Below are 27,250 nucleotides of genomic sequence, written 5' to 3'. Positions count from 1 at the left end.
GCTAAACTCAGGAAATAGAACTTGGAAAGCAGTCAGATAGGGGTGTGGTCTTCCCTCAGTGAACTCACATCTGTGGAGTACAAGAGAGCTTATCAGTAATGGAGGTGCAGTGTGATAAGAGCTATAACTGAAATACTCACATGGAGTGAGAGAAGCGCAGAGAAAGAACTTTTAAAACTCATTTGTGAGGTCTTTCCACTCCACCATTATTCCTGATCACAAGCACATTTGCAAAATACGTGTGCACATATACACACAGATTTTTATTGATCAAGTAGAAACACTCAGATACGTAGAGTTAAAAAAAAACTACACAGCTTAATTTTTCCTTAATGTAACCAATTTTTCATATCAAGGTTATTGTTGACCAATATTACATGCTGATTAAAGAGAGAAAGTAACTGAAATGCGTTAACTAAATCTAATTGATTTCAATCTGGGCAAATTTGCAATGGTAAAATCAATCCATCAAATCTTCCAAGGGGAATAACCATGATATGTAGTAATCAGCTAACTGGTCAATAAAATATATAAACACAGGAGCGTCGAACTTTCCAGATACAATATTTTCACATTTTAAACCTTCACATTTTTCAATCTTACATTTTGTGCAAATTTTTATATTTTCTTAAGTTAAACAGTCTAAATTAGGTAACAATTCACCAATTAGTACGTTTTATGATTGAATTTCAAAAATAGTGACAAATATTTTAATTCAGATACTTCAAATTTCTAAAAAGAACATATATATTTAAGTTCAATATGTGGTGAAAATTAGTGGGAAAATGTCAGTCTTACCTAACACTGGTTGAAGGTAGACCTGTGTCCAGATCAGTAGCTATAAAGTCTCCCAATTGATGGTTTTGTCCCATCTCACTAGTTACTACGAATGTCTTTGAACCTGGACGGAACACTGAGCCTTCAACTACATTTAACACAGTCACAGAGACTGCAGTCGCTGTGAGTTTATATTGAGACATAATTGATTGATGAAATTCAGCTTTATTTCTAACACCAAGACTAAGTTGAAGATTCTTCATAGCTTCATAATCTAGGGGCTAGAAAATACATAGTGAAATAGTTTTACTATAAGGGGAAAAAACATTCTAGAGGAAAGAGAAATTCTTTGATAATAGGCAAAAAAATTCTTACATCTTTTTCTTTAATTAAATATAAATACATATAAATACACACTCTATTCTTACTTTATATTCAATTCAATACAAACACATGAAAATACAGTAAGAAAAAGTCCAATTGTCTTAGATCCTTTGTTGAAAAAGTTGAAAATGTATGAGTTCTAATTGTCCACCAAACTAAAAAACTTAAAATAATACGTGGTCAAATCCATGCATTTTGTAGTGCAAAGAGAGTTTATGTTAGATGCTATCATTTCAGGTTTCTCAGAAAATAGCTCTATTTATTAGGAAGAATGGGACAAGTATATCATAGGTTCAATCATTTGACTGATTTTATCCATAAAGAACTATTTACAAGAAATTTTACTCTGTATATGTGACTTCTTTCAATAAATCAAATAATAGAATGTAGTATATAAATAATAAAAAGAAATCCGTATTGTATTCAACATATCCTGGAAAAATTCACTTTATATTATAAAATTATCAAGTAGTCATTTTCATTATGAAAGACGGTGTCAAAATCCACTACTCATAAAATCCACAACTATGCATTATGCCTATAAATACCAACTATATTTTTTAAAATTTTCACATAACAGTAGTTTAGATGACCATCGATTCACAAACTGAGCTCTCTACTTAGCTAAAATTTTCAGTCTTTGCTCTAATATTAGCTTCATTTGCAACTCTAAGAATGGCTATAAAATTATGTATACATATACATCACACACATGTATTACATATATATATAATCCTAACAAAAGAATTAATATATGGTATCATGTCTGGGAGAAAAATCAACATTATTCCCATTTTACAGACAAAGATATTGAGGCCAGATAGATCAATTAATTTTCTAAAGTAATATCATAGTTTGGGGTGAAATAGATTAGGACTCAGTTTCCCCAGCAGGGAAAGCTAGATAGTGTAGTGGAAAGAATGTGAACTTAATAGCTAGAGAAGCCTAGGTTTGAATGTCAGCTGTCACACTTACTAGTGATGAGAACTGAGCAGGTTACAAACTCTCTCTGAACCTCAATGTATTTATTTGTAATGTGGGCATATAACCTATTTTACAGGGATGCTGTAGAGAATAAACTAAATCATCTGCCCACTGACTCAGTGAATGGAAGCTGTAGGCATGGTGACACTTTATGAAGACATATGAGACAAAGGATCACACATTCCTATGGGGACAGAATTCCATAGGAGTTTATTTCCCAGAGCAATTCTGAAGGAAGAAAAAGTTAAAAAGGGATTACATTTTACCATGAAGAATACGTATTGCATGCATCATGTACAATCCATGCACAGCTATTGCAGATTTTAAAAAATAGACTGACAAGTCTTGTAGCACAGGGTGAAATCTTCACTATCAGCTCCCTAGGAGTCAGACATTTTTCCCCCTCAAATCTCAGAGAAAATTCTACTGCAGGTAAATGTGGTGGATCAGTAATGTAGAGGGGACACAGGAGAACTGTGTTGACTTGGACCAAATCTCTATGACTTGGACCAAGTCTCTAGTATACTTATGTCTGTAATAAGCCTGAGTCAGCTGCAGAAGTGAGATGAGAATGTGATAATCCTACAATTACAGTAATTTAATTTTAATTCTGTGAAAACACACTGGATGAACTAACAACTTTAATTTATGTGATGAATGTTATTAATGAATAATAATTGATGTACAGTGTTGACAGGGACAGGTTTTTTTAGGCAATGTTTAATCTGCTTCAAAAAATATTCTTCAAATGTGTAAAACAAAACCTTAAGGATTAATCGTACTTTGTTGTAAGCATAAAATAAGATTTGTTTTTAAAAATGTATGATCTGTGAGGGAATATTGTATTGATAGAAAAGAGTTTCAAATAAAAAGTTCAATGCCTGTCTTTATGAAATTATATAAGCAGAAAAACTCTCTATAAAAAGCTCTATATCATGTATAATTCTAAAACACAGTAATTTTTATTCTTTCACCCACTCAAGTTTGTGAAATGTTAACATCATTTTAAGATTAACACTTTGAAAATAACCAAGAAAACAAAATATTTAGGATAATTATTCCATACCTTAATAACCTTTAAAGTTCCCACATTTGTTCTTTCATTCATTTCTATGTCAAACCAATTTCCCTCATTTCCAGAGATAAAGAAAATGACTGCCATCCAGTTAGCTGAGAACTCCTCATCCAAATCAATTATTCTAATCTGCAGCAAATTTGAATTGAGAGCATTTTCTTCAATACTTATGGAATACTGAAACAAGAAGTAAAAAAATTTAGCACAAACTATGTGAGAAATAGAACTATATTAGTTTTATATAGAATGTTTATAGTTATTCATGATATAGAAAAGAGATCTATGTTTGTGGTATCACTTTTCATTGTTCAAATAGGGGTTTTTACATATGTATTATATAAACAAACATGAGATGAAATATTTGTGTACATTTGGGTTGTGTGTGACTAAAGATAACATGTATATATATAAATAGAATTGTTTGAACAAATTTTAGAAGGTAATGAACCTAAAGTTGTTGTTAAATTCAAGGACTAATACTTACTGATGACTGTTCCATGTATGGGATGTTATCATTGACATCGAGGATTTTAATGCTGCATTCACACTCTGCTGCCATACCATCTGCCCCACCATCGCGGTCTGAGCCTCTTACAACTAGAGAGTACTGGCTATATTGCTAAAAATATAAACAATACCATAGTTGATGTAGACAGTTTTTATTTTGTCTCATACAAAGATCTTTTAAAATGTTGGATCAACATTTACATAAATCTATGATGAAGATAAAGGTAACACAGAATATTGAAAATTCGCAAATCTCACATGAATCAATATGAAGTTGCCAATTCTATTCCCCAAAATTCTTATCCAGCATCATTTAAAACAAGCAAAAATTTTAAAAGACATCATTCCTTATTATCTGTTGAAAAAGTTTATAAAGGGTGAAGGAGAACAAAATGATCAGGAGGGGAGAGATTAAGGTTTACTAAGAATTTATGGAATTAAAATTCTGTACCCCAAATTATCAACCCCTGAAAAATAAAGAGATAGCAAATGGTTTGCATTTTTTGGGAGTGGAAGTACAGTTATTAATGATCTGTTTTCTTGATTGTACACAAAGGTACTTAAATTTTTAGAAGCTGGTAAAAGCCATGAAGCCTTTCCCAGACACATGCATATATGCATCCTCACTCAAAGTTGTGGACATAATTTTAGAGGATTCATAGTTAGAGACATCTTGAGGGCTCTCCACAAATGCCAGGTTAAGAATATCTGCTCTGAAAAAAAGGGAGATGGCTCAAATCAATAAGATTGGAAATGAAAAAGGAGAAGCTATAAAGGACACCACAGAAATACAAAGGATCATTAGAGACAACTCCAAGCAACTGTATGCCAATAAAATGGACAACCTGGAAGAAATGGACAAATTCTTAGAAAGGTGCAATCTCCCAAGACTGGGCCAGGAAGAAATAGAAAATATGAACAGACCAATCACAAATACTAAAATTGAAACTGATTTAAAAACTCCCAACGAACAAAAGTCTAGGACAAGATGGCTTTGCAGGCAAGTTCAATCAAACATTTAGAGAACAGTTAACACGGATTTCTTCTTCTGAAACTATTCCAAAAAATTGCAGAGGAAGGAATACTCCCAAACTCATTCTATGAGGCCACCATCACCCTGATACCAAAATCAGACAAAGATACCACAAAAAAAGAAAACTACAGGCTGATATCACTGATGAACATAGATGCAAAAATCCTCAACAAAATACTAACAAACAGAATCAAACAATACATTAAAAGGATCATACACCGTGATCAAGTGGGATTTGTCCCAGTGAGGCAAGGATTTTTCAATATCCGCAAATCAATCAGTGTGATACACCACATCAACAAACTGAAGAATAAAAACCATATGATCATCTTAATAGATGAAGAAAAAGCTTTTGGCAAAACTCAACATCCATTTATGATAAAAACTCCCCAGAAAGTGAGCATAGAGGGAACCTACCTCAACATAATAAAGGCCATATATAACAAACCCACAGCCAACATCGTTCTCAATGGTGAAAACCTGAAACCATTTCCACTAAGATGAGGAACAAGACAAAGTTGCCCACTCTCACCACTATTATTCAACAGAGTTTTGGAAGTTTTAGCCACGTCAATCAGAGAATAAAAAGATATAAAAGGAATCCAAATTGGAAAAGGAGAAGTAAATCCGTCACTGTTTGTAGATGACATGATACTATACATAGAGAATCCTAAAGATGCTACCAGAAAACTACTAGAGCTAATCAATGAATTTGGTTGAGTAGCAGGATACAAATTTAATGCACAGAAATCTCTTGCATTCCTATATACTAATGATGAAAAATCTGAAAGTGAAATTAAGAAAACACTCCCATTTACCATTGCAACAAAAAGAATAAAATATCTAGGAATAAACCTACCTAAGGAGACAAAAGACCTGTATGCAGAAAATTAAAAGGCACTGATGAAAGAAATTAAAGATGATACAAAAAGATGGAGAGATATACCATGTTCTTGGATTGGAACAATCAACACTGTGAAAATGAGTATACTACCCAAAGCAATCTACAGATTCAATGCAATCCGTATCAAACTACCACTGGCATTTTCCACAGAACTAGAACAAAAAATTTCACAATGTGTATGGAAACACAAAAGACCCCGAATAGCCAAAGCAATCTTGAGAAAGAAAAACAGAGCTGGAGGAATCAGGTTCCCTGACTTCAGACTATACTACAAAGCTACAGTAATCAAGACAGTGTGGTACTGGCACAAAAACAGAAAGATAGATCAATGGAACAGGATAGAAAGCCCAGAGATAAACCCACGTACATATGGTCACCTTATCTTTGATAAAGGAGGCAAGAATATACAGTGGAGAAAAGATAGCCTCTTCAGTAAGTGGTGCTGGGAAAACTGGTCAGCTACATGTAAAAGAATGAAATTAGAACACTCCCTAACACCATACACAAAAATAAACTCAAAATGGATTAAAGACCTAAATGTAAGGCCAGACACTATCAAACTCTTAGAGGAAAACATAGGCAGAATGCTCTATGACATAAATCACAGCAAGATCCTTTTGAACCACATCCTAGAGAAATGGAAATAAAAACAAAAATAAACAAATGGGACCTAATGAAACTTCAAAGCTTTTGCACAGCAAAGGAAACCATAAACAAGACCAAAAGACAACCCTCAGAATGGGAGAAAATATTTGCAAATGAAGCAACTGACAAAGGATTAATCTCCAAAACATACAAGCAACTCATGCAGCTCAATATCAAAAAAACAAACAATCCAATCCAAAAATGGGCAGAAGACCTCAATAGACATTTCTCCAAAGAAGATATACAGATTGCCAAAAGGCACATGAAAAGATGCTCAACATTGCTAATTATTAGAGAAAGGCAAATCAAAACTACAGTGAGTTATCACCTCACACCAGCCAGAATGGCCATCATCAAAAATCTACAAACTAAATGCTGGAGAGGGTGTGGAGTAAAGGGAACCCTACTATGCTGTTGGTGGGAATGTAAATTGGTACAGCTACTATGGAGAAAAGTATGGAGGTTCCTTTAGAAACTAAAAATAGAGCTACCATATGATCAGCAATCCCACTTCTGGGCATATATCTGGAGAAAAACATGGTTCGAAAGCATACATGCACCCCAATGTTCATTACAGTGCTGTTTACAATAGATGAAAGCAACCTAAATGTCCATCGACAGATGAATGGATAAAGAAGATGTGGTACATACATACAATGGATATTAACCATTAAAAAGAATGAAATACTGCCAGTTGCAGGAACATGTATGTACCTGAAGATTATCATACTAAGTGAAGTAAGTCAGACAGACAAAGACAATATCATATGAAATCACTTATATGCAGAATCTAAAAAATAAATGATACAAATGGACTTATTTACAAAGTGGAAACAGACTCACAGACTTAGAGAATGAACTTATGGTTACCAGTGGGGGAAGGGTGGGGGGACGGATAGATTATGAGCTTGGGACTGACGTGTACACACTGCTATGCTGAAAATAGATAACCAACAAGGACCTACTGTATAGCACAGGGAACTCTGCTCAATATTATGTAACAAACTAAATGGGAAAAGAATTTGAAAAAGAATAGATACATGTATATGTATAACTGAATCACCTTGCTATATACCTGAAGCTATCACAACACTGTTAATAACTATACTCCAATAAAAAATAAAAAGTTAAAAAAATAATAAAAAAAATAAAATAGATAACCAACAAGAACATACTGTATAGCACAGGAAACACTGCTCAATATTCTGTAATAACCTAAATGGGAAGAGAATTTGAAAAAGAATAGGTACATTTATACGTATAACTGAATCACTTTGCTGCACACCTGAAACTAACACAGCATTGTTAATCAACTATAATCCAATAAAAAATAAAAATTATAAACAATAAAATATATGCTCTGGTGGCTTGCCAGTGATTGCAGAGTTCCTTTACTTTTTAGAACTCTTCACTATTACAACTCTTTTCATGTTAAAGGAAACCCACTGGGCTCTTTAGGAAAGTTTGAGAGAGAAATACCTAAATAGTCAATTTCTTCTTATGGTAATTTTCAAACAAGTAAAAAAGGACATAATAGTAACCTAGAAACTGATGGCATTTGGATCAATAAAGAGTGTTAAAATAATCTGATTTATCCTAAATCTAGGAATCATTAGCAGGGAGATATTTTAAAATAACTATAATACTTAAAATGAAATTTAATTAAATATCAAATAGAAAATAAAACTTACTCATTTATAACCCTAAAATATATGCACATCAGTTATATTCTATCCACATTAAAAAACATAATGGAAAAAGTTGATATTTTAAAATTAAAACAAGGGACCACATGGCATTATAGAAACCATGCAATGCTGGTTCTAATTGGGTAACAATCAGTAATTATTTTGTTTATTTGTAAATGAAAAGACTGGTCTGGATTTTACTTAATTCCTATCTATCATTCTGATTCTGTGATTCATTTCCCAAAGTACTCAGTGGGCTGCCAGTAGGTGAGATATAGGAAGAGAAAAATAAAGGGTTCTCTTAAATGCGCCTAGGATATGCTGGCTTAAAGAAAGATAAACAAACAAATAGACAAAACAAACAAAAAAAGAAAGATAAACAAGTCTCTTAGCCTGTAAAAATTCTTGGAGCTTCTACCGTGTTCACACGCATTATGACTCACCAAGATGGGAGACATAATAGCAATTGTTTCTTAAATTTATTTCATTATAGGACATACTTTTAAAAAAAAAAGGAGCTTTTGCATCTACCTTGTGTGTATTTTTATGTACTCTCAGAATGTAGTTTTCTTAAATTGAGACAAATGCTAAGTAGGATTAAATGAAAAATGAGTATAAAATCTATTTGAGGGATTCCTGTTTTTTTCACCTCACGGATATTTATGTCATTACCATTATGTGAAAATGTTATGTAATTAAAATTTTAAAGTAGTGTTTTCTTTTTTTCCTTAGAACTCTTGCTTTTAGAATCAGTTCCTTTGAGACTACAACTCACTCAAAGAAAAAAGAATTACCTCTCTGTCCAGAAAAGTATTCATTGTTCGAATTTCTGCAGTGTATCTGTTGATAATAAACATTGGTGAATCAGAAGGTTCTTGTCTTACGATCTTGAAGGCTATTTTTGAGTTCAAATTATTTGGTTCATCTGCATCAGCAGCATTGAGTATCATCACCAGTGTATCTAGAAATCAGGAGAAATTGATTGCAAATGGACAGTTTGCATTTTTGTTGTAGTATAATATATATTGTTTTTCCAATAAGGTGTTAGGGTTAGTTGGTCCATATAATGGGCACTCAACCATTTTCCCTTTCTACTGCTTCGACATACCAATATCTTAGCTCCTTTCTATACTTTTGTCTTGATGAAAAGATCACATTTTACCAGGAACCTTAGACATTACTGATAGCTAGAAAACAAAGAAATATTTTCTTCTGCCTTTCCATTTCTTATTCTAGTATAATTCTTTTTTTAAAAGGCTGCTATGGTGAAACAAAATAATATAAGTCCAGACCAACTCATTCCCAACTATAGCACTTTATGTGATCTTGCCCTCAGTTTCCACATCTATAAACAGGGATGATAATAGTACCGTCCTCATTGAGTTCATGAAAGAATTAAACATCTATATGAAGAAAGTTATGTGAAGTTCCTATTGAATAATGCACATTCAATAAATATATATTATTCTTGTATTTTGCGTGGTCTCTAGTAAAATGCTACGTAACTAGTAGGTTTAGAAAGACGCTTGTTTAATTACATACTTTGTCCTATCCCTCATTTTTTCCAGTAAACTTATTAGCAGTTTTGATGAAGAACACTGGAGAATGTGAAAAGCTTCCAGCATTCATAAACTAGACTTCTCTACAATCAACTCTGTTCCAAGCACAATTGGACTGTCTGTAGACACCAACTACCAACCCCCATTTCTCTCTCTCTCAATCTCTGTGTGTGTATTCATTTCATCATCATTTTTTAAAATGTTTTCAGAGGCAATTAATTCATTAATTATGGTGCATTCATACAATGAAATCTCATGAAATTGTTAAAAGGAATGAAGAAACATGTATTTCCTAATATGAAAATGTGTTCAAAATATATTTCAATAAAAACTCACATTGTGGATAAGTATGTAAAATATGGTCACATTTGTTTCTTCTTTGGAAACACGTTTATATATATTTACATTATTATAGAGAGTATGTACCTAAGTAACTAGTGATGGTACTTGCCCCTGAAAAACGGTGCTAGGGAGAGCAAAGAATGCATTTCTATTCTGTTTTTATTCATATTTTGTGAATTTTTACAACAAACATTCTTTTTTTTTGAACATCTTTATCAGAGTATAATTGCTTTACAGTGTGTTAGTTTCTGCTGTATAACAAAGTGAATCAGCTATGTGCATAGGTATATCCCCATATCCCCTCCCTCTTGTGTCTCTCTCCCATTCTCCTTATCCCACCCCTCTCCGTGGTTGCAAAGCACCGAGATGATCTCTCTGTGCCATGCAGCTGCTTCCCACTAGCTATCTATTTACATTTGGTAGTGTATATATGTCAATGCTACTCTCGCACTTCGTCCCAGCTTACCCTTACCCCGCCCATGTCCTCAAGTCCATTCTCTACATCTGTGTCTTTATTCCTGTTCTGCCCTTAGGTTCATCAGAACCTTTTTTTTTTTTTTTTTTTTTTAGATTCTGTATATATGTGTTAGCATACAGTATTTGATTTTCTCTTTCTTACTTCACTCTGTATGACAGACTCTAGGTCCATCCACCTCACTACAAATAACTGTTTTGTTTCTTTTTATGGTTGAGTAATATTCCATTGTATACATGTGCCACACCTTCTTTATCCATTCATCTGTTGATGAACACTTAGGTTGCTTCAATGTCCTGGCTATTGTAAATAGAGCTGCAATGAACATTGTGGTACATGACTCTTTTTGAATTATGGTTTTCTCAGGATATATCCCAGTAGTGGGATTGCTGGGTCATATGGTAGTCTTATTGTTTGTTTTTTAAGGAACTCCATACTGTTCTTCATAGTGGCTGTATCAGTTTACATTCCCACCAACAATGCAAGAGGGTTCCATTTTCTCCACACCCTCTCAGCATTTATTATTTGTAGATTTTTTATGATGGCCATTCTGACTGGTGTGAGGTGATACCTCATTGTAGTTTTGATTCGTAATTCTCTAATGATTAGTGATGTTGGATATCTTTTCATGTGTTTGTTGGCAATCTGTGTACCTTCTTTGGAGAAATGTCTATTGAGGTCTTCAGCCAATTTTTGGATTGGATTATTTGTTTTTTTGATATTGAGCTGCATGAGTTGCTTGTATGTTTTGGAGATTAATCCTCTGTCAGTTGCTCCATTTGCAAATATTTTCTCCCATTCTGAGGGTTGTCTTTTGGTCTTGTTTATGGTTTCCTTTGCTGTGCAAAAGCTTTGAAGTTTCATTAGGTCCCATTTGTTTATTTTTGTTTTAATTTCCATTTCTCTAGGAGGTGGGTCAAAAGGGATCTTGCGGTGATTTATGTCATAGAGTGTTCTGCCTATGTTTTCTTCTAAGAGTATTATAGTGTCTGGATTTACATTTAGGTGTTTAATCCATTGAGTTTATTATGGTGTATAGTGTAATGGAGTGTTCTAATTTCATTCTTTTCCAAGTAGGTGTCCAGTTTTCCCAGCACCGTTTATTGAAGAGGCTGTCTTTTCTCCACTGTATATTCTTGCCTCCTTTATCAAAGATAAGGTGATCATATGTGTGTGGGTTTATCTCTGGGCTTTCTATCCTGTTCCATTGATCTATATTTCTGTTTTGGTGCCAGTACCATACTGCCTTTATTACTGTAGCTTTGTAGTATATTCTGAAGTCTGGGAGCCTGATTCCTCCAGCTCCATTTTTCGTTCTCAAGATTGTTTTGGCTATTCGAGGTCTTTTGTGTTTCCATACAAATTGTGCAATTTTTTGTTCTAGTTCTGTGAAAAATGCCATTGGTAGTTTGATAGGGATTGAATCTGTAGATTGCTTTGGGTAGTATAGTCATTTTCACAATAGTGATTCTTCTAATCCAGCATGGTATATCGCTCCATCTGTTTATGTTATCTTTGATTTCTTTCATCAGTGTTTTATAGTTTTCTGAATACAGGTCTTTTTGCCTCCTTAGGTAAATTTATTCCTAGATATTTTATTCTTTTTGTTGGAATGGTCAATGAGATTGTTTCCTTAATTTCTCTTTCTGATCTTTCCTTGTTAGTGTATAGGAATGCAAGAGATTTCTGTGCATTAATTTTGTATCCTGCTACTCTACCAAATTCATTGATTAGCTCTAGTAGTTTTCTGGTAGCATCTTTAGGATTCTCTATGTATAGTATCATGTCATCTGCAAACAGTGACAGTTTTACTTCTTCTTTTCTGATTTGGATTCCTTTTATTTCTTTTTCTTCTCTGAGTGCTGTGGCTAAAACTTCCAAAACTATGTTGAATAAGAGTGGTGAGAGTGGGCAGCCTTGTCTTGTGTCTGATCTTAGAGGAAATGGTTTCAGTTTTTCACCATTGAGAACGATGCTGGCTATGAGTTTGCCATATATGGCCTTAATTATATTGAGGTAGGTTCCCTCTATGCCTACTTTCTGGAGAGCTTTTATCATAAATTGGTGTTGAATTTTGTCAGAAGCTTTCTCTGCATCTATTGAGATGATCATATGGTTTTTCTCCTTCAATTTGTTAATATGGTGTATCACATTGACTGATTTGCATATATTGAAGGATTCTTGCATTCCTGGGATAAATTACACTTGATTATGGTGTATGATCCTTCTAATGTGCTGTTGGATTTTGTTTGCTAGTATTTTGTTGAGAATTTTTGCATCTATGTTCATCAGTGATATTGGCCTCTAGTTTTCTTTCTTTGTGACATTTTTGTCTGGTTTTGGTATCAGGGTGATGGTGGCCTCGTAGAATGAGTTGGGGAGTGTTCCTCCCTCTGCTATATTTTGGAAGAGTTTGAGAAGGATATGTGTTAACTCTTCTTTAAATGTTTGATAGAATTCGCCTGTGAAGCCATCTGGTCCTGGGCTTTTGTTTGTTGGAAGATTTTTAATCACAGTTTCAATTTCATGAAATTGATGGTCTGTTCATATTTTCATATTATATCATTTCAATTTCATGAAATTGATGGTCTGTTCATATTATGATTGGTCTGTTTATATTTTCTATTTCTTCCAGGTTCAGTCTCAGAAGGTTGTGCTTTTCTAAGAATTTGTCCATTTCTTCCAGTTTGTCCATTTTACTGACCTATAGTTGCTTGTAGTAATCTCTCATGGTCCTTTGTATTTCTGCAGTGTCAGTTGTTACTTCTCCCTTTTCATTTCTAATTCTGATGATATGAGTCTTCTCCCTTTATTTCTTGATGAGCCTGGCTAATGGTTTATCATTCTTATAGGAGCATTTTTAAAAGTTTAAACTGTAGGTATAGTATTTTAATGAATAGAATTAAAATGTAAGAATTATTTGAACTTACAAGAAGTTATACCACTTAACAGTTAAAAGTAACTATGGTAAGTTGAAGTTTTGAATTCAAATGAGACATTATCTCTGCTGTGTTTTTAATATATCTAGGACAATCTTCAATGGTACACAAAGCAGTTAATATACTATCCCGCCCAAGTGACTGAATATTTGACAGTTAAAATATTGCCTTTTACAGTAATCCATAAGGAAGCAATTGCACGTTTAGATTTTTAAAGCCCTTGTGTAAATACTGGTTCTAGTTTCTAGGTTTTCTGGTGCCCCTCCACTATCATTCCTTGAGATGGTCGGCTTTAAATATATTTTACATGGAGGACCAAAGAGGATTAGGTTTGTAATACATTTCAAATACATACTATCAGTGACTTGAGTAAAAGCAAACCAAACCCATATTTATTAAATCATATATAAGAAGGGGCAACAATGTTTGCTTTGCATTTATTTGTTGTCAAAGAAAAGCTCTTTAAGATTATGGCTACCAAATAGCTTGTCTGGATGTGATTTCTATGAGTGACTTTAGAGTCGTTAAAATTAAAAACAAACAAACAAAGAAAAAAACGCAGTATGAATAGAAATGGATGAGATCCCCCTTCAAAGTAGTCAGGTTGGGAGGCTAAATTCTCCCAGTAACTCTGTCACCATTGAGCAAAGTACTTTTGGATTTTTTCCTTAGGAATCTACTACAGAGCTTGTGTGTGAGAAAATGCTTCCTATTACTTTAGAATTGCTCCTTGTGTATGACAGTTGGAGCTGCTTCCACAGTTGAAGGGAAAGCCATTATGGAGATTTCTTAATGCCTTCCTGTTCTACATGCTTTTCCAACCTTATCTTTTACATTCGTGATGTAGTACCTTGACAGAGTTTAGCCTCTAGTTGTCTGGCTGTTAAGAATGATCTGGAAGCCAAATAATACTTAATAAAGTAGACTACTTACTGGAATTAGAATTTTCTTCTATTTGTCCTAGAAAAGTAGACATAGAAAATACCGGAGGGTTGTCATTTATATCCAAAACCCTGACTCTGAGCTCAAGAATTCTCTCTAAATCTTGGCCCAGTGAATCCACAGCACGACAATAGATCTAGGAGAGAAAAGAGGAATAATTACATGGTGCAACACATACTTATTAAGTTCTTGCTTTCTTTGAGCATTATGTTAGGCATTGTGGGAAACTAAAAGCACAGTAAGACATATTATTTCCTACTTGAAGGTAGACACAAGTAGTACTTATAATCAGTAAGGGGAGGCAAACACTAACTCAAAATCCCATTTGAGAAAAGGTAACACGATAAGTTACACGAAGGAAGAACAAAATTACTGTGACTTCATAGGAGGATGTAATGATTGAGAGATCTTCAAAGAAAATTTCAACAGGTGGAGCAGGGAATTGGCAGGGTGTTCAAGCAAAGGGATTCACGTGAGGAAGGAAATGGAGTGGTGAAAACTCACTGTTTGGAATTAGGAATAGGGGGTATGGGGCTTGAGAATGTGACAAAGGAGAGTCACATGGGGGCTTCAGAGAAATATAGCATTCATGGGATAGGTGTGGCTATGTGGGTGTTTATATTATTATTTGGTGTATGTAAGTGTAATGTATACTATTTTGCCTATGTGATATATTTCATATAAAAATGCATTGTGCATCAAGAAAAGCTAATATGCTGGCATGTTGATTTAGAGTTTTCAGGGAAACATTGTGGGAGACAAGGCAGGAATACAGACTTGGAACAGAAGACTAAGGAATTAAAGTAGTTTGAGGCATACAGAAAAGCAGTATGAGTGAAAGCCTGAAAGCATAGATTACTATTTGAAGGCATTTTGGAAAATTATGGGGTTTGAATAGAAGAGGTTACAAGATCAAAGAAAGTTTTAAAAATGTCTTTATTTTTATTTTTCAAGTATTAACAGGTGTTGACCCTACTGATAGATGGAAATGGATTAGCAGCCAATGGAGCAAGCAGAAGAAAGATGAAAAAACAAAGCTGATTGATTAAGGTTCTTGGACAGGTAATTATGGGAAAATAGATAGCTTTTGGGATAAGCAGTTGAGAAAAAGAAGAAAATCGATCGCATTTTTGGATTTAATTCAGAACATTTCTGAACTGGAGGAGAGAGAATTAATTGTGGGAGTTTGTGATGAAGGACCTCAGACTTTTTAATGAAGTTGGTCACAGGTCAGCTTCATAAAGTGGAAATGAGGTGGAGGGTTTGAAGTTTTGTCACAGCAACTGTAAAGAATAGAGTGAGATTCGTTAAGGGTGAATTAAAGTATCTCCAAGGCACATTCTGAGTTCAGGTGAGCTTGAGCAATGTGATTTTATCATAAAGTATGTTCACTCAGGAAAAGCTCCATCAGGAGCTCCAGAATCATCATTTGGCATTGGAGTTAAGAGGAACAGGTATTCTCAACTGAATTAAAGTAAAAGAAGTTAGGTGCTTGCCCTTCCAAACAAACACTTTAGCTTGACACCGGGGGGTGACCAGAGGTTAGCATTTTTACTAAGGCAGTTAAGCAAACACTCCTTTCTGAATCTTTTGTTTCTTTTGGGTCATAAGATGCTCATGAAATAAGGGACAATCAAAAATGCATAATATTGAGACTCTTGAAATCAAATCAAATATGATCTGAGCTTAAGATACTCCAAAAATAATATAGGCCTGAACATACATATTCACCCACTTACAATGAAAAAAGGGGTGACCTCTCGATCAACTATGGATGTTATATTAATTTCACCAGTTTTTTGATTAATAACAAAGACTCCGTAAGGTGGTTGATCAATTCCTACTCCAGAGATGCGGTATGTAACTTGCTGGTTTGCAGCACAATCTGAGTGAATCTGCAGAAAGAGCACAGGTGAAAACATTACAGGGAGCAAATCAAGAGTGCTATGTTTGATATAAGACAACTATCTTGAGAATTGTTGAATGTGAGTATCTGTTATCTTTTGAGAAATGCTGGAAATAGAGAATTATTTTCCTAGATAAGGGGAATAATAACAGCTCTATATTTTCAATGGTAAATGACAACTTAATAAAAGAAATTCAATTTCTGTTTCTACCAAATTAGAAAAAAGTAAAATATCACCATAATAAATCTAAATCTATGCAGTCATCTTACATGCATTCATTCATTAAACATTTGCAATGGATCGTATTATTTTTAGTCTCTGTGCTAACGTTGGGGCTAGAATAGAGAACTCCTTGCAGTCTTAAGGAGTTTACCAATATTATTACATAACCTTGATCTTTTGATTAAAAATTTTTTTAAATGTAAAGTTTTAGAAGAAAGTTTAAAGTAGATTTATGTAGGCAACAAGAGTTATCTGACTGTGTAGAAGATTTTAATTTTGAAAATGAGGAGGATGTGAAACCAGGGCTCTCTTGGAGATAAAAAATTGTATGACTGTAAGCAATCTTATGGGGAAATCTCTGTGTAAATTTGTGTATATACGTGTATATATGTTTGTATGTGTGAATCTGTGTGTGGGGATATGTTTCCGTGTGTGCATGTGCACATGCGTGTGAGTATGTGTGTGCAAAAGGAAGAAAAGGGAAAATAAAAGGAAAAGAGAGCATGAAACGGGGTACATTGTGAATGTTCATAACAAAGCCAAAAGTAGGAATTCAATTCTAAGAAATCAGGAGGCAGAAGTAGCACACATTGAAATAGTTCCTGTGAATGTGCTGAGCATTAAATTCATTGTATAAATCACTATATTTTTTTCATCTAGAGTTTGGGGTGGCATATGATCATGTATATTAATTTCACCAATGTGGTGAGTCAATGTTTAACTGTTTACCCGAGTGCCTACATTTCTTAATTTATACTTTTAATGGCTTCAATTTTCATAATCTGAATGGCTATAGTTTTGTTCTGCATCATAATTTCTCAGTGAGATATGTTCATAAAATATTTAAAAGACAGGTTCTTTTGAAAATTTAACTCCATCCATTCTGATTTTTGATTTTATGCTTTGGGGTTGATACTTACTTTGGCGATTGGGTTCCTCTTTGAGTTGTCCTCACCTTCACGGCAGGCTGCAGCGAACTTGATCCACTCACGTTTTTGCCTCCTGACGGAATGCCACTTGATGGTGCCATTTTTAGTATTATAATCTCTGACCTTGGGTGGGCAGGATAAAGTAATAGTATCTATTAACTTTTATTCATAATTCACATTCCACTGGAGCTTTTGGAGGGCGGGGTAATTATAATGTCAGAAAGAGAGGATGTTTCATTGGGAAAATTGGTAATTTTGATAATCTATTAATTTTAGCATAACATTAACTTTACTTATAAGGATGAATTTTCTTTGGAAAATATGTTGCTTCTCCCAAACCATTTTTCTCATTTTTAATTTGGAAAAAAATTATTTGCTGTATGTTACCTGGATTTGAAACTCACTGTTAACTTCCAGCACCACCTATAAAAAATAAGATAACCATAATTAATTTTTAATTGAATACTTTGTAATTCATGCTATCTCACTGCTTAAAAAAAATAAGCAATAGTCTTGTGGGTCATTAGCAGGTGAATCTGGTTTTATTTCTCAAGTTCTGATGACGATGCTAAGGATTCCTTTATGTTTGGTTTTTACCTTTCAATTTTGCTCTTCTTTTCATTATTTTTATTGTTAACCTCTTTTTCATTCTTAGCCTATGCATATACTTGTAATCATATGAGCTAAGACATTTGAAGCTAGAACCCAGGGAGAATGAGAGTTGGGAACTCAGGACCTCTTAGTAAATCTTGTGCCTGAAGTGCTGGAGATACTCGGATGCTATTTAGTGATTCAACAGCATGGTTATGATACTAAAATATTTGATGATAGTTTTGGGATCTGACTAGCCATAGATGGAAACAGAAAAAAAATTTTTGGAGTAAAGAAAGGATATAAAGCAGAAAATATCAGGAAAGCTTTGGAATATTTGCTTTTTCACTGTCAAATTCTAGATGGAAGATTTTCTAGTATTCCTGAAAATCTTAAGGTGATAAATCTTTAATTTTCTTTGAAATATGAGAATAAAAAGTTCTAAAATAAAAACAATTTTCTTTATGTAAAAATGAGTTCATATTAGATATTTTATTGTTGGCACTAAACAAAACAGATGATATAAATGCATCCTTCCATAGCAATGAAAATAAATTACAAGACTGTAGGGACAAATTGCTGTGTAAGCAAATTTCATTCGTCTTTTCTCCTGCATTAAACAATTTCCCGGTCAAACAAGTGATCTAGTCAAACAGAGCTCTGCCTAGTTTCAACTCTGGCCTTGATCTTTACATATGATTTCTAGTGAAAATCATACATATAATTTAAATTATTTTTCTCTAAAAACAAAGGCATTTCTAAAAACACACACACTTATATATTAAGTCTAATATATCAATATGCTTAAGACATTGTAAAATATCTATCTAAAAATTAATTGTGGATTTGAAGGGTTTGTCTACATTTATTAAATTTAATTTAGAATCATTAAATATAGTGTAAATTCTTAGTTTTTATTTTTCCCTAAATAAGAAGTTTTGAACTTTATCTGTTTTTTTTTCAGAATTGCTAATTATGAAAACTGTTATTACCATTAGACTTTATCTGGACTGTTGATAAAAGAAAATTACAGTTTGTATTTAAAAAAATATTAATAATAGTAATTTCAAAATATAGTAAATTACTTTTTACAGTTAGTTTCAATCTCACCATTAAAGAAAAATAAAATTTTAATCTCCAAGTACATATTTTAAAAAATTGCCATAATTGATAATTCAGGAAAATATGTGTTTATGGTTAATATGAGTGTGTAAAGAGATAATGTCTTTATTATAGGAATTATACACTCCTGGTATCTATTTAATGTTAATCATTATCATTAATCATCATTACAGTTCACTGAATGATAACTAAGTACTAGACAATGTGTTTAGAGAAATCCGTGCATTCAATCTTCATTAGTACATGTGGTCAATACTATAATTCTCTCCATTTTACAGATGAAGAAATTGAGGTTTGGTTATTAATTTAGGGCTAAATACAATCCAGCACAATTCAGCCTAAATTTGTTCTTGAGGTGTGGGTTTTACAATAAAGTATAAGAGCCTATTCCAAGTAAATTACTAAGTAAAATATACTACAAAGAATTGACATTATTGCAACTTTGAGAATTCAAAATAATTCTGATTTTAATCTAATCTCATAATATCCTTGTGAATTAGGAAGGCTTATATACAATAATAACAACAACAATAATATTAATACTATGGGGTAGGGGAGGGGGTAGAAAAATAAATGGCCCAAATTATCCAAGTTACTTTGGACAAGTAACTGAAATGTTATTGTAGAGTCCTTCTTGGGCACAGAATTGAAATGATGTTAATGCAAATGTCTATTACTTGCTACCTCTGAACTCTTGAACACTTTTTGCTCTTGTTTGTGGGAGTGGGACAACTGAGGTGTGGGTGTATATAATTTGTCTGTTTGGAAGCCATTTCTTCATAGCTACAGAGTTGTGTATGCATCTGTTACCTGTCTTGTACTTCCCTTACCACACTGAAGTGTCAGTGCCTGCTGTTTGTTTTGGAGAACTATGCCAGATGACCAAGAAACCTTGCAACTTTATGGAGCTGGGTCATTCTTTTTCCCATGAGTAGCAACTTAGGCAGAAGACCAAGCAGGTTTCACCACAGTGTCTGGCTCTCAACTGGATTAGTAATTAAAAAACTGCCGAGTCTGCTTAAAAATGTGTTTTGTTGACATAACCTTATTGTGATTTGCTCAGAGTCCAAAAAAAACTCTGAAACAAAGTCACTCTTGGACTTTCAAAGGCAAAACAATGAGATAAAAGGAGGACTTGATAGAGTCAGAAAACTCTCAGTGCACTTCCTCGTTTCTCTGAGCTTTAGTTTTCTCATTTGTGAAATGGTGGGGGTAGACTAAATTATATACAGTTACCTTTTCAATTCTGACATCAAATCCCTGTGTGCAGTAGGAAAATATGGAAGTTTTTTGATCACGGTAAAGGCATGATAAAATTGTGGGTTTAAAAGATTACTCTGTCGGGCTTCCCTGGTGGCGCAGTGGTTGAGAGTCCGCCTGCCGATGCAGGGGATACGGGTTCGTGCCCCGGTCTGGGAAAGTCCCACATGCCGCGGAGCGGCTGGGCCTGTGAGCCATGGCCGCTGAGCCTGCGCGTCCGGAGCCTGTGCTCCGCAACGGGAGAGGCCACAACAGTGAGAGGCCCGCCTACCGCAAAAAAAAAAAAAAAAAAAAAAAAAGATTACTCTGTCAACAATTGGTGGGAGTGGTGGGAAGAGTCAGTGATTACAGGCCACCAGCAGCTGAGTGTTTTGCATGAAATCAGGCCAGAGATGAGGAGCTGAACAGGAGCAGTGGCCATGGGAACAGACGGGGGCAAGATCAAGGGAGAGATAGTGCATGGTTGAAATTGACAGGGCTTGAGAACCAATGGGATGTGGGAGTTAAGAGAGGGAAGAATCTCAGGTGGTGGCAATTTTAAATAGGCAGATGAGGAGCAAGGTCATAGCAGAATTTAGCTGGTTAGAACACATCAAGTTTGAGATGCTAGAGAAAGGCCTGGGCAAAGATGTTTAGCAGTTTGAAATATGACTTAGCACCATGAACAATGGTGGTCCAAGACTAATATATGAAGGAATATCTTTGCAGGTAGGTTAGCTGAAATCATGGGAGAATTTGAAATCCCTCAAGAATACAGCAAAGAAACAGCCTGTGGGTGAGAATGAAACTAGGGGAATCCCTACATTTATATAACTGGGAACAATGACAAGAAACGAGAAACAAAAAGAGAAAAAAGAAGAAGTGGCTGAAAAACTGGGAAGAAAATACCATTGGATGTCAAGGATGTCAAAGGAAGGGAAAAGTGAAAGACAGATGGGTGTGAACTGTATCAGATATGAAATAGTTAGCAGAGTGAATCCTGAGGAAATCTGAGATTTTCTGTGACCTTGAACAGGATGCTTTCAGTTGGATGGAACAGGCCCTTTCTGACTGAAAGAAACTGGGGAATAAGATGGAGGGGAAAAGGACATAAACCATTTTATTTTCTTTTGCCTGTGCTGCGAGGCATGTGGGATCTTAGTTCCCTGACTAGGGATCGAACCTGTGCCCCTGCAGTGGAAGCATGGAGTCCTAGCCACTGGACAGTTAGGGAATTCCCAAGAGGGCATAAAGATAGTCACTTTTCTAAGAAGTTTGGTGATTTAAAAAAAAACAGAATTACGTGATGGTAGAATTAGACGTAGTGTCCAAGGAAATATTTTGGGAGAGGGAGACGGGTTTTTGAAGGAGGAGAAAGAGGAGAGTAAGAAATTTTGGTTTGAAAGTGGAGAGGTTCAGAATGAAAGTCCTTGATGGAGATGTCGTGATGGGGAGAGTGGGAGGGAATAGGCAGAAAGAAAGGACTTTGAAGACAGAGAGTAGGGAAGAGAGGAGGATGGAGATGAAAATCACTTGATTGGAGAGGGAAGTTTAAGGACACTATCCTGAATGATCTAGACCTTGTCCCTAGAATACAGATAAGGTTATTTGGGGGCGATTAGGGGACTAGTTTGGATTCTGAAATGAGTTGGGAATATGTTCTGTGGAGACTGTGACAGAGAATCACTTAGAGATGAAGACAGCGTTGTCAAGCTGAGTACCTCTCAACTCTCTTGACCTCTGCCTATGGGTGTTGTGGTGAGTCACTTAGCCATTTGGTGCCTCAGTTTCCTCATCTGTATATGAGACTAAAGCCCTTTCCAACTAAGACATTATAAGAAAGCAGTGCATAATTCACTTAAAGCACATCCTCAGTGAGTCCTCCCTGAATCATTATTTTAGGAGCCAATCCACATATTTTTTTAAAAAGCCACAAGACACAAAAGTGCATGCTAATTTCAATGACTCTCTAATTATACTTATTTTTAGTTATTTCTTTTGATATTGAGGTTTACATTTCTTTGCCTATAATAAAAATGGTCTTGAAAGTAGTAAGTGATTTTTATAAGGAAAACCTCTTGCATTTAATAATTGTAAGGTAGTCTTCCACAGTCTCTTGACAGTTTTGTAAGCATCAAATTCTGAGGTGTTTAGCTGTTATATACATCACAAGGATGAACCTGAGATAAACCTAAAATATAATAATTTGCTTCTTTTAAAAAAACCTCCTGTTTTGTCTTTCCTTTGTATTACTTGGACAATAGCTATCAGTCTGGAGTTGACAACACCTTGATAGCTCATTCCTCATATTTGTTTATTGGTTTATTTATTTATTTGACAAATACATATCAAATGTATATCCATACTTGGGTGTGGACCCAAGGCTGGATTAAGACTTTCAAAGGGCTTAAGTCCTAAAACTATTATGGTAAGCCTTAGACTAAATGTAAATGTAATAGTGCATCATAAAAATACATGTTAGGGAAATTCAGCATGATTATTTTCATGTTTAATACCCTGATGATTTGATTTTTTGGAGTGTGTGGGGGGAGAAAAAGATAAACTATCCCAAAATTCCCTTTTGATGCCTCTACTTTGTGAATTAGACATCTACCGAGCAAACTTGCACTGGTGCAAGACACTGTGAAGGATACAAATGTGAATCAGAACAGAACATGCCCTCCAATAACTTACAGTCAAGTCATTTTATGAGCAGTAGGCAGCCATTAATTTCTGAAGATGTGGTTTTTCATTAGACAAGGTTGTGCCCTGTGCTCATAGACCAACTGAGAGTATGGATCAGCAGCCAGTGGCATTTAAACCACTTTGACTTGCCTAAGTCCATTAAAGGACCTTGCATGCCAAGCATAGCCAGCAAGGGTGACATGACCCAGTGTTCTGTAAGGCTGTTCCCTCACTGAGGGAAGCATAGTGAGTCTAACTGCAGTGCTGAGCATGCATCCTGCTTCTGTGTTAGGCAATGCCTGTTAGAACACAGGGAACCTCAGCAACAGTGTCCTTGAAGAATGTGTAGTGGAGAAAAGTGTTATCAGAAATTAAGTGCTCTGGGTATAGACAGAGTGTTATTTTTCTAGATTCATGAGCCTTGTTAAGTAGGTAAATCTTGTCCTTTAGGGGCCATGCCTTCAGATTTATCCAGTTAGCATTTCCTAGTTCTTTAGGTTTTTCTATTACCTAAATCAGACACAGCAAAATGTTTTACTTTGTGGCAACTCAAACCAATTAAATGATGATAAATTTGTACTCTCTATTTTCATAAAAGTGAAAGAACATGCTGATCCTAAATCTGCTGTGAAATTCCAAAGCTTTTAGGAGCATCATCATTATGCTTAAATACAATTTATAAACTTAACAGGTGAACTGAAATGCTGCTTCCATTTTCTATAAAATATTTTACTGAAGTTCTAATGTCTATAATATGTATCACTGTAATATGTGCACAAGAAAGCATAAAGAATCCTTTCTTTTGCTTCTCTTCTGTTTGGTCTGTGCTAGTTTGTTAGTCCTTGTCTTGCTTTAGGCATCAATTAACACAATTATGGAAATTTAAGATGACTGGTTCACATTAAGTTGATGAATTATGTAATAAAGTATATATTACATTCTGTGTATTTTAGCCCTGGTCCTGAGAAATACTCTAAAAACACCTGCTTTATCGTTATAATTTCAGCTAAGTTCAAATTGTGGAGTTAGTTTATCAGGTGGTCAGAAGGGTTTTTTTTTTAAAGGAAGTATTAACCTTGGAAAGAAGAGAAACTAGGCTGGTATGATGAACTGAAAAACCGATCAATCCTGGTAATAGATAAAGATAGGTTTATTTGTTCTTTGAGTGTAAGCTGCAGAAGTTGGCTTTTATAGAAAAAGACACCTTGAGATTTGTATTGATTTGAGGTGACTGATGGGACCTGGTAAAGTTGCAAGTAAGTTTTAGAAATCAATAGAACTATAAAAATTCTATTGGGGGCTTCCCTGGTGGTGCAGTGGTTGGGAGTCCGCCTGCCGATGTGGGGGACACGGGTTCGTACCCCGGGCGGGAAGATCCCACATGCCACACAGCGGCTGGGCCCGTGAGCCATGGCCACTGAGCCTGCGCGTCCGGAGCCTGTGCTCCGCAACGGGAGAGGTCAGAGGCCCGCGTACCACAAAAACCAAAAATTCTACTGGTTCTACTTTGCTTTCCCACAGTCACCATGCCATATCTTATACCACTGTTACAACAATTCACAGAGATTTCTTATATTTGATGCAAAGGTAACATTGTTTTCTGGTCTAGAATTCATTCTAACCACCCATCAGCCCCCTGCCAGCCACACACACTAATCTCATGGAAACGAAAAAGAAAGAAAAATAAATGTAGCATCAACAACATTTATTTGGCTTGCAGTGTTATAACAGCTGCAGAGTATTGTCTGTCCAGCCAACTTGTCTAAATAATGGAATAGTCATATGACAGTCTTGGTCTCTGTAAAGCAGTTTCTTCAGCTTTATTCTCCCTGATCTAACCCATTAATTTGAACAAGGTCTAAAACTTAAAGGTACATTGAGCAGACTACACAACATACTTGTAAATACATGGTTGCCCAGCTCTCAGTGGGTTTGCATTAAAGATACTACCAGTTTAAATGTCTTAAAGGTCTTCAAAATTGTCCAAATATGCTCCCTAATGTCGATTTTCACTTACCAACTTTGAGCAGACAAGAATATAAAGACTTTACATAGATTTCTTTCTTTTTTTTTAAATTGGTAAAAGCAAACATTCAGAATAAGCCTAGCAGAAAAGTAAGAGGAAGAGTTTGCTATAGTGATGGTTAATTTTCAGAAAAAAATTATTTTAAAGCAAAAATAGATTGGATAACTCCAAAGGACATTTATCCAAATCATCTGGTAAAATCAGTAGTAAAAATAAATTGTGAATTTCTAAACCTCAGACAGTGAAATGTTTTACAAAAAATGTTATGATAACATGAAATGAAACATCTCAATTCTTTATAAAATAAGTTCTTTGAGAAATAATTTTCGTAAGGTGTATGAGAAACTTATGATTGAATCCAAAGCAAAATATGGCAACAAACAACGTACATATAAACAAACAAAAACTATCCAGACTCAGAAAATAAAGTACAAATGCCCAGAAATCTCTCTACAAAGAAAGTTCAGTGAGGGTACATGATTTTGATAAAATGATATGTTGTACTGCAGAACAACTAGTTACAATTGGCTGTTTAAAGGAATTTTATAGGATGTAATTAGTTAGAAATAATCATAAAAATAGTAAAAGAAGGCATCTTATAGATTCAATGAAAGTACATAAGCAACTGAATAAACTTTAATCAACTGACACTATAATAGGCCTTAATTGGATCAAGTTTATATGAAATTAAAAATAAAAGTATTTTATTATTGCATAATTAACAAGCGCTCCTATGTTCAAATGACGTACTCTGTGGTGCTCATTAATCCCTGCTGTGTCCCAAATTATGATATCGTCTCATCCTCAGGATCACGTCCATGGAATAAGGCTAATGTTTGAAGGGCAGTTTGGAACTACAGCTACAGCTCACTGATGCTCATTTATAACTAAATTCACTGGCTATGGCCTCTCAATTAAAAGTGAATTCAAGTTAACCAGCATATGTTGAATCAAAGATCTACCTTGTTATTATAGAAACCCAACAATCCATTTCAAAAGTTAAGCAAGTAGAGACGCATATGCACCACAGCACTACATTTTGCCAAACTGGAGGACAATTTACCTGGCACTCGCCTCTTTGGATTATATTAACCTTATTGTGAGAAAGACTACGATTTTCAATTTTTCAACATAAGTGAAATTGAGGCAACACACTGGTGTTGCCCTTAGAATTATCTCTAAAGAGAAGACTAGTAACATGTAGGGGGGCAATGATAAAGCATTCTGTTACATTTCTCTGATCATAAAATGTACAACTTTTATGTCACAGTCATTACTGACTTTCCAGTAGTAAGAACCAGTATCATAATAATTATACTTACTCCTTTATTATAGCCATTCCTTCACCTACTACATCATTTATAAATCTCCTGTACTGCCATTCTTTTTGAAATTAAAAAATGTTGTTTTAAATAAAGTTACAGTTTAGCACTGTGGGGCTTCTGATATTAGTGATATGGACCCCCAACCACATATGGAATCGTTGAGATTGTTTGGATGGTGAAGCCAGTCACAAACAGCTATGATTTTAATTTGTATGGATCCTAATTTTATGTTTTAAAAATTAGAGTGCATCTACTAGCAAAGATACCAAAAGTATGGGAAAATGTCTAGGTTAAAAATCAAGATACACCTGTGAGATTAGTTTTCAAAGCCTAACTGCAAAAGAGAATTTGAACAACAAAATGCTATTAAGTAGTGATATGACTTTCCCAAATTCAGTGTTTTCCTGGCATGACTTAGCAACGACTTCGATGTCAGAGATGTGATATGATGAGTCGACACTGATGCATTAATATGATCTTGAGTCTTCAATTAAGGAGAGAAACACTATTTAAAAAGCTAGTTCAGGGCTTCCCTGGTGGCGCAGTGGTTGAGAGTCCGCCTGCCGATGCAGGGGACACGGGTTCGTGCCCCGGTCCAGGAAGATCCCACATGCCGCAGAGTGGTTGGGCCCGTGAGCCATGGCCGCTGAGCCTGCGCGTCCGGAGCCTGTGCTCCACAACGGGAGAGGCCACAACAGTGAGAGGCCCGCATACCGCAAAATAATAATAATAATAAAAAAAAAAAAAAAAAAAGCTAGTTCATAAAATCACCTTATCATTAACATAAACCTTTAATGGGTTTAGGTTGGAAGTAACATAAAAAAACATTTAAAGTCCTCACTTGTTTACAATGAAATGATGATGGAAAGTTTTTAACAGGATCCACTTACCAGGAAAATGAACAGCACTGCAGCTGTTCTGAAGAAGGCCCCGTTCATTGCTGCTGTGTT

General features: G+C 34.9%; 1 protein-coding gene across 1 annotated transcript in view; it reads right to left on the bottom strand.

Moving 5' to 3' along the window:
• DSG1 (desmoglein 1) overlaps positions 1-27,238 on the bottom strand; it is a gene marked incomplete at both ends in the record, with an annotated part of 37,415 nt that extends 10,177 nt beyond the window's left edge. Inside the window, 9 exons of the mRNA XM_079717950.1 lie at positions 799-1,058; positions 3,212-3,397; positions 3,705-3,839; positions 8,792-8,958; positions 14,246-14,390; positions 15,994-16,149; positions 17,304-17,435; positions 17,700-17,735; positions 27,191-27,238. Of these exons, the coding sequence (XP_079574076.1) occupies positions 799-1,058; positions 3,212-3,397; positions 3,705-3,839; positions 8,792-8,958; positions 14,246-14,390; positions 15,994-16,149; positions 17,304-17,435; positions 17,700-17,735; positions 27,191-27,238 (1,265 nt within the window). The remainder of the gene's footprint in view (positions 1-798; positions 1,059-3,211; positions 3,398-3,704; positions 3,840-8,791; positions 8,959-14,245; positions 14,391-15,993; positions 16,150-17,303; positions 17,436-17,699; positions 17,736-27,190) is intronic.
• Between the last annotated feature and the right edge of the window lie 12 nt (positions 27,239-27,250).

The sequence above is a fragment of the Hyperoodon ampullatus genome, assembly GCF_949752795.1.
Source record: "Hyperoodon ampullatus genome assembly, chromosome: 13".
Lineage (NCBI taxonomy): Eukaryota > Metazoa > Chordata > Mammalia > Artiodactyla > Ziphiidae > Hyperoodon > Hyperoodon ampullatus.
Note: the sequence above shows the minus strand (reverse complement) of the source record. Positions and strands in the feature narration are given on the sequence as shown.